The sequence below is a fragment of the Hemicordylus capensis genome, chromosome 8 (assembly GCF_027244095.1).
Source record: "Hemicordylus capensis ecotype Gifberg chromosome 8, rHemCap1.1.pri, whole genome shotgun sequence".
Classification (NCBI taxonomy): Eukaryota; Metazoa; Chordata; class Lepidosauria; order Squamata; family Cordylidae; genus Hemicordylus; species Hemicordylus capensis.
Window position 1 is genome coordinate 14,776,058 of NC_069664.1, and position 13,173 is coordinate 14,789,230.

The following is a 13,173-nucleotide window of genomic DNA, read 5'->3' on the forward strand; positions in this document are numbered from 1 at the left end:
TCTCGCGTGAGTTGCCCCCGATCCTGCGACGACTCGCCGCCTTCAAGCAACGGCCTGCTGCTATCCCCTGGGGGCCAGGCAGACGCTCCCTGGCTGGGGCAAGCAGCCACCTCCAGGCCTCCACTGGGAGCGTAGGTTCCCAAATGCCAGCCTGATCTCTTGCAGCGGCCCGCGGCCCATCTGGGAACACCCCACCTCACCCCTCGCCACAGTAGCTTCCTATGTTCCTACAAAAAGGCAGACAGGAAGAACATTGGCGCTCCCTGAAACCAAGCCTGTCCTGAGCACAGAAATGAAGCCATTACTTGTCCTTCCCATCCTCTGAGGTTTCCCAGTTAAGCTTGGATGGGGACCCACCTCCCCATCCCAGGATGGGCAGCCCTTTACCTGGTGATGAAGGTGCAATCATGGACCAGGCTCTCCTCCACAATGATGCCGCTGAGCTCATCCCCCTGCACCAGTGCCCGGTTGTGGTACCACAAGATGTGTGTGCTGTTGTCCAGGTATGTGGCTGTACACTGGAAGGGGAGGCGGTCCCCCTGGAAGACCACTTGCCGTAGGGAGGGGATCAGCTGGTGGGTGTGCAGCTCTGGGACACCTTCTGTAGGGAGATCAGGGAGACATGGTCAGGCCGGGCAGGAAGAAGAGACAAGTCCCAATCCTGTCCCTGATCCCAGGATGTGGAAACTCAACACTATTTCTGTTCAAGGCTGGCAAATGCACAGAAAAGGAGATGAGAGAAAAGACAAAGACAAAGTCTAGAGGAGAGCTGGTCTTGTGGTAGCAAGCATGACTTGTCCCCTTAGCTAAGCAAGGTCCGTCCTGGTTGCATTTGAATGGGAGACTAGAAGTGTGAGCACTGGAAGATCTTCCCCGTAAGAAATAGAGCCAAGCCACTCTGGGGAGAGCATCTAGGTTCCATGTTCCCTCCTTGGCAGCATCTCCAAGATAGGGCTGAGAGAGATTCCTGCCTGCCACCTTGGAGAAGCCACTGCCAGTCTGTGAAGACAATACTGAGCTAGATGGACCAATGGTCTGACTCAGTATATGGCAGCTTCCTATGTTCCTACCATCAATATTTTGCATCAAGAAAAGTGCATTTTTGTGACCTATTAAGCACATTTGCTTATATTTATATATTTATATTTGCTTATGTTTTAATTAAGCACATTTAACATATATTTATGTATAAATATTTATATAAATATATTTACAAATATACAAATATTTAACATAATGAACTATAAAGCATAATGAATTATAAAGCATAATGAATTATAAAGCATAATGAATTATAAAGCATAATGAATTATAATGAATTATAAAGCATGATGAACGTATGGTTCATTATGCTGGGCACTAAAACTCTGCCTCTTTACTGCTGGAAATTCTGCTCCATTCTCTTTGGCTTTTCCTCTGGGCATTGTTCTCACCCTTTCAAGGCTATCTAGTCCCTGAGGACTAGAAACTTTACTTTTAAAAAAAGAAAAGAAAGCGACAATTCTCAGGATGCTGAATTCTGCCCATAATGCCAAATCCAGCCTGCTGCTATTGTGGAATGCATCTAGCTGGGCTTAGACTGCATCCACTTTTCCTTCTGATTGCTCTGCATCCCTTCTGCTGCTGCTGGAATGCAAGGCGCTTGGCAGGCGTCCAGCAGCTGTGCTCTGCAGCAATGCTCAGGCTTTGGAAACCCAGAAGATGCTATCAGCAAGAGAAAGCTTGACTCCATCAAGGGCTGAGTACGTTTTAGCAGCTGTGCTCTGCACCCTGGCCTCCAAGTTCCTCAGTCCATATACAGCAACCTATGGAACTCTCTAACACAGGATGTGCCACAAGACTTGCTTGGACGGCTTTCAAAGGGGTGTAGACAAAGTCATGCAGGGCAGGTCTATCCATGGCTGCTATAGTCTGGTGGCTATAGACCACTTCCTGCCTCAGAGGCACGATGCATCTAAATACCAGTTGCAAGGGAGCAACAGCAGGAGAGAGGGCAGCCCTCAGAGGCATCTGGTGGGCTACTGTGTGAAAAAGGATGCTGGACTAGATAGGCCTTGGGCCTAACCCCACAGCACTGTTCTTATGTCCTAAAAAGCAGCAGCCAAAGGACATCCCCAAATGGCCTTCAATCAAGGAAGGCGAAGGACGAGTGTGGGAAACTCTGCTTGGGTGGTTGTGATACCCCATGGGAACCATACCCGGTAGTGCAGTCACAAATTCCAAAGTGCAGGCGCTCTCCATGAGAGCCCCCACAGCCACAGGCACCTCCACTGAGAGAGAGGCAATGATTTGGCGAGGTTCTGTTACAAGAAGTCAAGGATGGTTTCCTAGTAATTACCTATAAAGCCCTAAACAGCTTAGGCCCTGGTTATTTCTTCACCATGAGCCCCACTGTCTGTTAAGATCATCTGGAGAGGTTTGACTGTGGTTGCCGCCGCCAACTCGAGGTCAGGCCTTCTCCATTGCTGCCCCTGGACTTTGGAAATGTGCTCCCTGTTGAAATAAGAGCCTCCCCATCTCTGGCAACTTTTTAAAAGGCACGGAAGACACATTTCATCCAGACTTTTATTTAGATTTACGGTTTAATTTTTTTTAATGCTGGTTTTAAATGATTCTAATGTTAATGTTTTAAAATGATTTTAAATGTTTAATTGATTTAGTTTTTGTTATAACTGTTAATTGATTTTATTTGCTGCAAACCGCCCTGAGCCATTTTCAGAGGGGCGGTGTATAAACCAAATAAATCAAATAAATAAATAAATAGTCCTACAGAGCTTGAACATCATGTGGTTATTCAACCAGAAGAGCAGCCTTTGAGGTCTACCACAAAGGGTGGAGGAAGAGGAGACAGGAAGAATGGTAATCCAATGTGGTAGTCAGAATTTGAGTAATGTAACAAACTGTTGGGACAGCAAGAGCAGAATATTGTTTTGGTTTAGAAAACAAAGGGCTTTGCATCCCTGCTGAGACTTTGGGAGAGAAAAAGTACCAGGACTGCAGCCCTGCCTGTCCCTGATGATATCATAGGGCTGTTTGGAGGATTATCCAGCTCCAACTAATGCATAGCACCCCCACTTGGCACCACACAGAGGAGAACACTCTTGGTGCAGTAATGTCTGAAGCTGGTGGGGCGGGGGCGGCTTTCCTCCACAACCAGAGGCCCTAGAGCAGGGCTGCTCAGCTTCTGCCCTCCTGCAGACGTTGGCCTGTAATTAATGGAGGAGAGTTGGTCTTGTGGCAGCAAGCATGACTTGTCCCCTTAGCTAAGCAGGACCTGCCCTGGTTGCATTTGAATGGGAGACCACAAGTAAGAGCTGTAGGAGGGGATGGAGCCGCTCTGGGAAGCGCAGAAAGTTCCAAGTTTCCCTCCCTGTCTTCTCCAACATAGAAACATAGGAAGCTGCCATATACTGAGTCAGACCATTGGTCTATCTAGCTCAGTATTGCCTTCACAGACTGGCAGTGGCTTCTCCAAGGCTGCAGGCAGGAATCTCTCTCAGCCCTATCTTGGAGATGCTGCCAGGGAGGGAACTTGGAACCTAGATGCTCTTCCCAGAGTGGCTCCATCCCCTGAGGGGAATCTCTTCCAGAGCTCACACTTCTAGTCTCCCATATACAACCAGGGCGGACCCTGCTTAGCTAAGGGGACAAGTCATGCTGCTACCAGACCAGCTCTCCTCTCCGTAGGGCTGAGAGAGATTCCTGCCTGCAACCTTGGAGAAGCCGCTGCCAGTCTGCGTAGAGCAGCTTCCTATGTTCCTACGTAATCCCCATACTCCCTGGTTACTGACCACTGTGGCTGGGGGCCTAAATTGAGCTGGCCTGCCCTAGAGATATCGAGAAAGACTTAAAGAGCATGCTGGGGAAGGCTTTTCTGCAGGGGCAAAGTACTGGGATAAACATCAGTTCCCAGACATCGCTGTGCACCTTCCCAGCATCCCCTTTGTGTCTTACCCAGAAACTCTGCAGCCTCCAGTTGGGGAGAAAAGATCGCCATCTCCCCTGGTGCTGGGACATAGCAGGTACTTTGCGAAACTGAGACCACCCATCTCTGCACAGAGCAGCCAGGAGGAATGCCGCAGGCTCGTCCAAATTGGCCGTTCCGACGCCAATGACTGCAGCATTTCTGTTCTCAGTATTGGTCTGTAACGTTGCTTTGATTGTGCGGATTGTTGGCAAGCTCCTTCAAAAGTCTCTCGAAACTCGAAAGGATATCCATTCTCAAGTACGATTCGCCTTGTGATTTACATCCCACCTTTCCACTCAAGGAGGCCAACAGCTAAGCAACGGAACAAAACAGGAGCCAATAAAACATCAAAAGGCCGACGCATGCAGAGGAGATCCACACACAGAGGAGACACAATACCCCCGCCGGCTGGCAGATGAAACCCATCAGCCCACCCCAGCCAGCCACACAGCCAGGTGACTCACCGCAGTGCATCTGGTTCTCCTTGGTGTTCCGCAGCGGCTTCCCATGCAGGGTGCTGGGGTAGACACACACGGTCTTGTCAGAGATCTGGACGGAGCGGTTCTTGGACCAGGACAGCACCCAGCGCATGTTGCAGTCACATGTCAGGTATTCGGTGGCAAAGTCACTAGAGATGGGACAGAGCCACAAACTGGGGGGTCAGTCAGGAGGAAGGAGGCAGGAGGAGTCATCACAGGGGAGGGGGAGGAGTCACGGAGGAGGAGGGGAGGGAGAGGACTCATCCTTCCTAGCTCTTTCCCAGGAAAGGTCCAGAGTCCAGGAGCTGAGGCCAGAACATGGACATTTCCCACAGCGGAGTGGCCATTTTAGATTTCCCATCCACAGCACTCAGGGCAGGAAATGACACTTCAGAAATGACAACGAGGGAAAAGGCTGCATGGCGGATCCACATTCTTTCAGGAGTGGATCTGGACTTTTCTGCTGCAGGACAAGATCTATTTCACTGACATACAACAGCAACAAAGATTCATTTCCCGCTTTTCAACAAAAGTTTCCCCAGCGGTTTATATACACACACGGCTTCCCCTGTCTCCAAAGGGCTCACAATCTAAAAAGGAACGTAAGACAGACACCAGCAACAGTCACTGGAGGTACTGTGCTGGGGGTGGAGAGGGCAAACATCCTTTTTGCTCTTCTACCAACTCTAGTACTTAGATGCAACTCCAGCATGGATTTTCAGCCTGGGTGCTTTCCAGTTTAGCCGCTCAGCAGCAGCAAAATGCTTCTGTTCAGGCAAATTGCATTCAAAACGTAAACAGCAGGGGGAGCAGTCTCACAGGAACTAACAACCCCCCAAAACAGCAACTTAAATTCAAAACAAGGCACTGGAAATCTGAACGGCATCCTGCATAGGGACTGTGCATAGGGACTGTGATGTCACAATGCAAGAAATGTGGAAGCACACTTCCAAGATCCGCCATGACCCCCTTGTCTAATCTGGAAAGCACCCTGGTGTTGGACTTTTTTTTTTTAAACCTCTCTTCCCCGCCCCACTGGTTGTTTTGCCATTTAGATGTTTATGCAGTGCTTAGCCTACCCACTTGGGTTTTTAAAAACTTAAAACACTGCTCTTGGAGAAAGGAGGGAGCCGCTATCTGACTGACAGCAAGGCCAGCCAATCTCTACTCTACACAGCTTGATCGGGAGATGGCAAGGAAGTGGCTTGGTGATGGACACAAGAGCCAGCCAATCTACTCAGCCGGTTTTTCCTGGAAACAGGTTGCTATCTGGACTCAATTCCATTTGAAGGTTTGTATGTCTGTCCAAAAAACATGTGTCGTAACTCTGCTATAGTAGGGCTGGCTCTACTATACTGTGGTTGTGTGAACAATTCAATTCGGTTTTTGGTTGCTGCCCCACTTCTTTGGAATTCTATTCCTCTTCATATTCGTCTAGCCCCCTCTTTACTGGACTTTAAATACTTATTGAAGACCTCTCTTTTCCACCAGGCATTTACCCTGTAGTTTACTTTATTTCCTTTCCATTATATATTTTAGTTTGCAATTTTTAATGTAATTTTTGATTGTAATTTTAATGTTACCTTATTAAAGGTAACATTAAAGGTAACATGTACACCGCCCGGAGTCTTTGGAGTGGCTTAAATGCTTCTAATGAAATGAAATGAAATTCAGTCACCATGCTGGAAATGATCCAAGCTCATATACTGTTTTTGGCAATGGTCAAGCTTTCTGTGCAAGTCGAGAGCCAGTCCCAGAACCTTCAGAAACCACACAGGAAGTTCTGAGATTGATCTCAAGTTGCATGGGGATGTCTTTGCTCTGTTAATAGTGCCCTCGGATGGCAACCCCCCCCCCGTAAGCTGGCACTGGCTATGATCCACACGTGGTCCCAGCCAGCACCAATCTCCTTCAGAACTATTCCCTCTTCCCGGCTTCCCCTTTCCTTCAGCCTGCAGGGAGGGAAATACTCACAGATTTTTCAGAGATGGCAGCTCATCAAAGATGCCGAGCTGGAGGCCAGAAAAAATATTCCCTGACACGTTCCTACAAAAGAAAAGAATAATCAAGTCTCTGGAGCTGGCCGAGATTGACCAAAGGCACTCCTTCAATGAAAGCATGACTGTGGGGGCTTTTCTCCACCAACTCCTTGGTTTAGGAGTCGGTGTTTCTTTCCTGGTCCTTCGGAGCTTCTTTCCTACATCCTAATACTGTCCAAAGCCACCTTATGGCACAGCAAAGAAATGGCTTGATTTGCAAGCCAGAGGTTGCCAGTTCAAATCCCCGCTGGTATGTTTCCCAGACTTTGAGAAACACCTATATCGGGCAGCAGCGATATAGGAAGATGCTGAAAGGCATCATCTCATACTGCACGGGAGGAGGTTTGGTTTGGTTTTCCTCCCTGCAGAGCAGGAGCTAATGGTGGAAAAGATAGGGCTGTAGCTCAGTGGAAGAGCATCTGCTTTACATGCAGAAGGTCTCTGGTTCAATCCCTGGCAACTTCAGGTAGGGCTGGGGAAATACTCCTGCTGCTGCCAGTCAGTGTAGAGCTAGAGCAGGCCTGCTCAACTCTGCCCCACTTTCCGAGCTGTTTTTGGACCACAACTCCCATAATCCCCAGCCACAGTGGCCAATAGCCAGGGATTATGGGAGTCGTAGGCCAACATCTGCAGGAGGACCAAAGCTGAGCAGCCCTGAGCTAGCGACCCTGGCTCAAACATCAATAAGTAAAGGTAAAGTTGTGCCGTCGAGTCGGTGTCGACTTGTGCCGCCCACAGAGCCCTGTGGTTTTCTTTGGTAGAATACAGAAGGGGGATATGGGTGTTACAGTCTGGGAAAGATACCAGTGGGGATTCGAACCCGCAACCTCTGGCTTGCTAGGCAAGTAATTTCCCTGCTGCGCCATTTGGTGGCTCCAAACATCAGTACCACCCCCCCCCCCCAATCTCAAATACTCACAGTCGGGTGAGGCTGCCCAATCCTTGGAAGATGCCTGAACCGAGACAGCCAATGCGATTGTTGGAGAGGTCCCTGGGAATAATCAGAGAAAGCAAGAGCCATGTGAGGACTGAGGACAGCCCAGGGTCACTGAAGCAGGCCTGCCAGGAGGAAGTGGAAGGCCAGGGACGGATTGAACAGAATGCTGAAAATTCAACCAAGAGTGGAAATGAGAGAGGAGGGCTGGTCTGGTAGCAAGCATGACTTGTCCCCTTAGCTAAGCAGGGTCTGCCCTGGTTGCATATGAATGGGAGACTTGATGTGTGAGCACTGTAAGATATTCCCCTTAGGGGATGGAGCCACTCTGGGAAGGTTCCAAGTTCCCTCCCTGGCAGCAACTCCAGGATAGGGCTGAGGGAGATTCCTGCCTGCAACCTTGGAGGAGCCACTGCCAGTCTGGGAAGACAATACTGAGCTAGATGGACATGGTAAAAGGCAGCTTCCTATTATCCTAGTCAATGGCTTGGGTCCTAGGTATTTAAGAGAACACCTTCTTCTAGTCAACCCCAGTGCCTCTCAAGATCATCTGGGGAGGTCCCCTTGAGGTTGCCACCAGCTCAGTCGGTGGCAACTCGAAACCGGGTCTTTTCTAGAGGTGCCCTGGGACTCTGGAACTCACTTCCGAATGAAATTAGTTTCCCCTTCTCTGAATGTTTTAAAGAAGGAACTAAAAACATACATAAAAATAAGATGTAAGTTTTGGGCTAGATACGTGCAATTTAAATGCCAGTGATGGGTGTGTTTTCATGATGAAGCACTTCTCCCACAGCCCACCCCGTGCATAAATCAGTCCTGCATCTGAAGGGAGAAGAGCAATAATCCATGCAAAACTAATTCATGTGCAATTCTTTCTCATTCACATCATTTGGCCTTTCTTAGGGCACTTAGTGTTTGCTGTGTTGTGTTTCCTCTCCAGGCAGAACAGACCCAGCCCTGAAGATAGCAACTGCACGAATCTGTACGGAAATGATAATGAAATGAACATTTAGATGGCCGTTCATCATGGTCTGCATTTGGGCTCAGGCATATGCACAGGCAGCGTAGGAGGTGGAGTAAATGTATAAATGACAGTGCAGAAGACTTGCTTGTAGTCCTTGCTGCACACAGGTCCTGTCTATAGAGGGAAAAGGAGTAGCCGAGGATGAGGTGGAGGAATCGTTTTTCAAGGGGTAAGTGTTTGTTTAGGAACATTGCTTAATTGCCAAATGGCCCAGAGCAGGGTTTCTTAACCTTGGGCCCCCAGACTACAATTCCCAGAATTCTACAATTGTTGGACTACAATTCCCAGAATTCTACAATTGTTGGACTACAATTCCCAGAATCCTCAGTTGCAATGGCTTTTGCTTGGGGATTATGGGAGTTGTAGTCCAACAATATCTGGGGGCCCAAGGTTAAGAAACTCTGACCCAGAGAGAAAGAGAGATGGGATCCACAAGGGTGACTTGATAATGGGCGAAGGAGAGGGCTGGACTGGGAAGGGAGAGCAAGAAATGGGCGAGTTGGCGAGTTGTGGAGTGTCAAAAAGATGGTACTTACAAACGTTTCAGATCGGAGAGACCCAGAAAAGCTCCAGGCTGGATGGTACTTATCAAATTGTTCCTTAGGTCTCTGCAAAAAGAGAAGAGAAGAGAAAACATGAAGAGTTAAGCGGAGGACTGGACAGGAATGATGTAGTGATCATGTTCCTGGTGGCTGGTCTTCAGGTGGTAACCCCCATCTACCCCACTTCACATTGCTGTAGCCAGGCTTTATTAAAACAGCTGCATTACCCCAAGGAGCCCAGAGGAGTGTACTACATACTTAAGTTTCTCCTCACAACAACCCTGTGAAGTAGGTTAGGCTGAGAGAGAAGTGACTGGCCCAGAGTCACCCAGCTAGTTTCATGGCTGAATGGGGAGTTGAACTCGGGTCTCCCCAGTCCTAGTCCAGCACTCTAACCACTACACCACGCAGGCTCCCACGCAGGATCAATAATATGATCCTTATGGATGCATAACTAGAGCACATGCAGATGAGTACCTGCAGACTTGGGGTAACCGGTGGATATTAGTAAAGTAAAGTGTGCTGTCAAGTCAGTTTCGACTCCTGGCACCCACAGAGCCCTGTGGTTTCTTCTGTTACAATACAGGAGAGGTTTGCCATTGCCTCCTCCTGCGCAGTATGAGATGATGCCTTTCAGCATCTTCCTATATCGCTGCTGCCTGACAGAGTACCAGTGGGGATCCGAACCGGCAACCTTCTGCTGGTTAGTCAAGCATTTCCCCACTGCGCTATAAGGTGGCTGTTAACTTGTGGGTATTACCCCCGATTTATATCCGGGGTAAAAAAATCCACTTTTTGCATCAGTTTTTTGAGGCCAAGCTTCTCCAAAAGCCTGATGTCTGGGAAAGCTCCTAGTGTAAGTGGTTGGAAAGTGGGAGTAGGACAAGTTCAAATCCCTGCCCAGCCATGAAACGGCCCATCACTTCTCTCTCAGCCCAAGCTACTTCACAGGGTTGTTGTGAGGATAAACATAACCATGTACACTGCTCTGGACTCCTTGGAGGAAGAACAGGATATAATGTAATTAAACAAACAGACCTGAGCAACCTTTCTGTGTTTAAATACTGGTCTTCGGCCAGCAATGACAGAGTGGCTTTTCCCTATAAGTGAAACTTGCTCTGTCGCTACTGGCATGTTGTCAAACTAAACGGATTCCAGAGACATTAATCACTTTCAAGAGAAAGCAAATAACTCCTTAGGAAGGAGTATCTCAGGATGTACTCGCAGATAATCTGTGGAAGGCTGTGGGGTCCAGGGCAGCCCCCTTTGAGAAAGAGAAGGAAGGACCCAGCCCTTTGCCACTTTCCTGGTGTATGCCCTTCTCAGTATCAGCCATGGAAAAAGGAAGGACAGGACCGGACGGGACTTGGGCTGACACAGAATGGGTGAGAAACAGCTGCTTTTTGAGTGCCAGAATCTGATAACTAAAATGCTATTCTGGGACTTGTTTTACTTCCAATGACTGTTGCTTGTGTCTATCTGATGTTTCTTTTTAGATTGTGAGCTTTTGGGGCAAGGGCATATCTAGGGTAGGGCAGGCAGGGCAAGTGCCCCGGGCGCCACTTGAACAGAGGCACCATTTTTTAAAATAATTTTTTTTAAATGGCCGCTGAAAACAAAATGGACACTGTGCCATTTTGTGAGGCCCTAGGCCATGCCAAGCCTCGCAGAGGCCATTTGAGCATGTGTGATGGCCATTTTGTTTTCAGCAGCCATTTTTTAAAAACAAAATTTATTTTTAAAAATGGACACCACACATGCTCAAATGGTCCCTGCGAGGCCCTAGAGGCCAGTGGGGGGAGAGGGAACCTTTGCAGATCCTCCCCCATGGCCTTTAGGAAGCCCCCCAAAGTGGCTACAGGTTATTATTATTTTTTTTTAAAATTAATATAAGTCACTGTACACTTTAGTTTGGCACTACGTACAGAGAAACAGGGCTTGTGAATACTGAGCTGAAGCTTATGAGCTAGCATTTGCTCTTAGTTAAATGTGATGTCTTAATAATATGGCTACTAATGGTGAGTTTGTCTTTGAATGAGTGTGAAATCCTTAGTATTAAGGCCCACTGGGAGTTTCTTGCTCTCTTTCTCTCATTTTAACTGTCTTTCTGAAAGACTAGAATATATTCCAAGCTGTGACACAGTTTACTCTGCATATCCTTTAAATATTTTCATAGTATCTGGGAAAAGTCAAATTCTCCATTCATTTTTAGAACTTATGTAATAGTGATGCTACAATGCACAGTAGAGAATTAGACAGGCACTTCTGTTTAGTTTTCCAAGTACACCTCCACACAGTATTTGGGTATTTCATGAGCCCCAGCATACTGAAATTTGTAGTTTTCCAGCATTTTTTGGTCTGGCTACGTCCACTGCTAAAGAGTTTTTGAAATATTAAAAGATTAACGAGCTTGACTTGTATTTTTCAGCTGATATTATGGTAAAGTTATCTGAAAGATGGGTGCCAGATGTTTGGACAGGGGGCGCAATATCAGTGCTTGCCCTAGGCACTATTTTCCCTAGATACGCCTCTGCCTTTGGGGACAGGGATCCATCTTATTTATTATTTCTCTGTGTAAACTGCCCTGAGCCATTTTTGGAAAGGCAGTATAGAAATCGAATGAATGAATGAACGTTTAGCATGGAGGCCAGAGCAAAATATTGTTACAGATTAGAGAAAGGCTACTTGGTGCGCTCCCTCTCCCTCTCCCTCAAATTAATTATATTATTATTATTTCTTGTTTACACAGTCAGACAGGTGTTTTTGACTGGTTTGTTTTATCCAGACATCAAATCCTTCTCAAGGACCTGGGATGGCTGAATTTTATTAACAATATCATTGGTATTATTATATATATCATCACAAAATATAGACTGTTCCCAGTAAAGTTGCTTTTTGTAATTGGCTGATGGTGATTTCTGTGGCCCCTATGGTGTTGGGGTGCTCTTCAAGGTGTTTTGGAATTGCACCTAGGGCACCAATTACTACTGGGATTATGTGGGTCTTCTTCTGCCATAGCCTTTCAATTTCAGTCTGTAGATCTTTGTATGTTGTTGTTGTTGTTATTAAAATATTTACATCCCACCCCACCCACTCCATTACAATACTTCTCAGGGAGGCTCACAACAGTAAAACCATAAAAGTAATATACAATTCAACACAAATCAACAAATAAAATGCAATGTAGAATACAAAACAATTAAAAGAAACACTAATTAAAAATCACCAGGTTGTAGCAAAACACATTCAAAAGCCACACTAGACACAAAACAAGTAAGTTTTAAGATCTTTAAAAAAACAAACAAACCCAAAGAAAGCGAGAAAGCTCTTCATTCCAGAGCTGAAGGATCATAACCAAAAAGGCCCAATCTAATCCTTGGCTAATAGTTCAGAAGGCAAGTCGAAGTCTCTGAACAGGAAAGTGAATGACCCTGAAGTATCCTTGTGGGAAAAGCCATTAGGAGTCTTGCAAGGAGGAAAGTTGTCACACCCACCTCATGGGAGGAGCCAAGATAAGAGTGTAAGGTGACTCTTCCTTCCTGCACTGGAAGCCAAGGCTGTCTGGATCGTCAGCAGACAGCAGGGATCAGGCTAAGTATGAAGGGGACACACATTTGGGTGTAGAAGCAGCATGGCTGAAATACCAGGGGTGCAGAAACGCTCAATGGTAGGGATGTGCACGAACCTTGCGGTGCAGGGAGGGGTTCCTTTAACAGGTAAGGAGCAGTTCAAATCCCTACTGGTATGTTTCCCAGACTAGGGGAAACACCTATATCGTGCAGCAGAGATATAGGAAGATGCTGAAAGGTATACTGTGCGGGAGATGGCAAATGGTAAACCACAGAGTCACAAGTCGACACCGACTCGACGGCACACTTTACTTTATCTTTTTTATATTATTAAGGGCAGAAGGATTCTGCCCTAAATTCCTAACAATTTAGATTGTTAGGAAAATAGAAGAAAGCAAACAACAGGGAAGCCTGAAGGGAAACATTCCATAGTCTGGGAAACATATCAGTGGGGATTCAAACCGGCAACCTCTGGCTTGATAATCAAGTCATTTCCCCACTGTGCCATTAGGTGGCTGGGTAATAGTTCAATAACAGATGTTAAATATGCATATTGCATTTTGCTTGAGAGGCAGTGTGCTGCAGTGGTTAGAGCATTGGGAGTAGGACCAGGAAGACC

At 47.0% G+C, this 13,173-nt stretch overlaps 1 protein-coding gene across 2 annotated transcripts in view; it reads right to left on the reverse strand.

The window, feature by feature from the left end:
- ADGRA2 (adhesion G protein-coupled receptor A2) overlaps positions 1–13,173 on the reverse strand; it is a 128,005-nt gene that overhangs the window by 35,123 nt on the left and 79,709 nt on the right. For both annotated transcript variants that reach the window (XM_053269500.1, XM_053269499.1), the window contains exons 3-7: positions 8,980–9,051; positions 7,405–7,476; positions 6,421–6,492; positions 4,432–4,595; positions 388–601 (exon numbers count right to left, since the gene is read on the reverse strand). In XM_053269500.1, the coding sequence (XP_053125475.1) occupies positions 388–601; positions 4,432–4,595; positions 6,421–6,492; positions 7,405–7,476; positions 8,980–9,051 (594 nt within the window). The remainder of the gene's footprint in view (positions 1–387; positions 602–4,431; positions 4,596–6,420; positions 6,493–7,404; positions 7,477–8,979; positions 9,052–13,173) is intronic.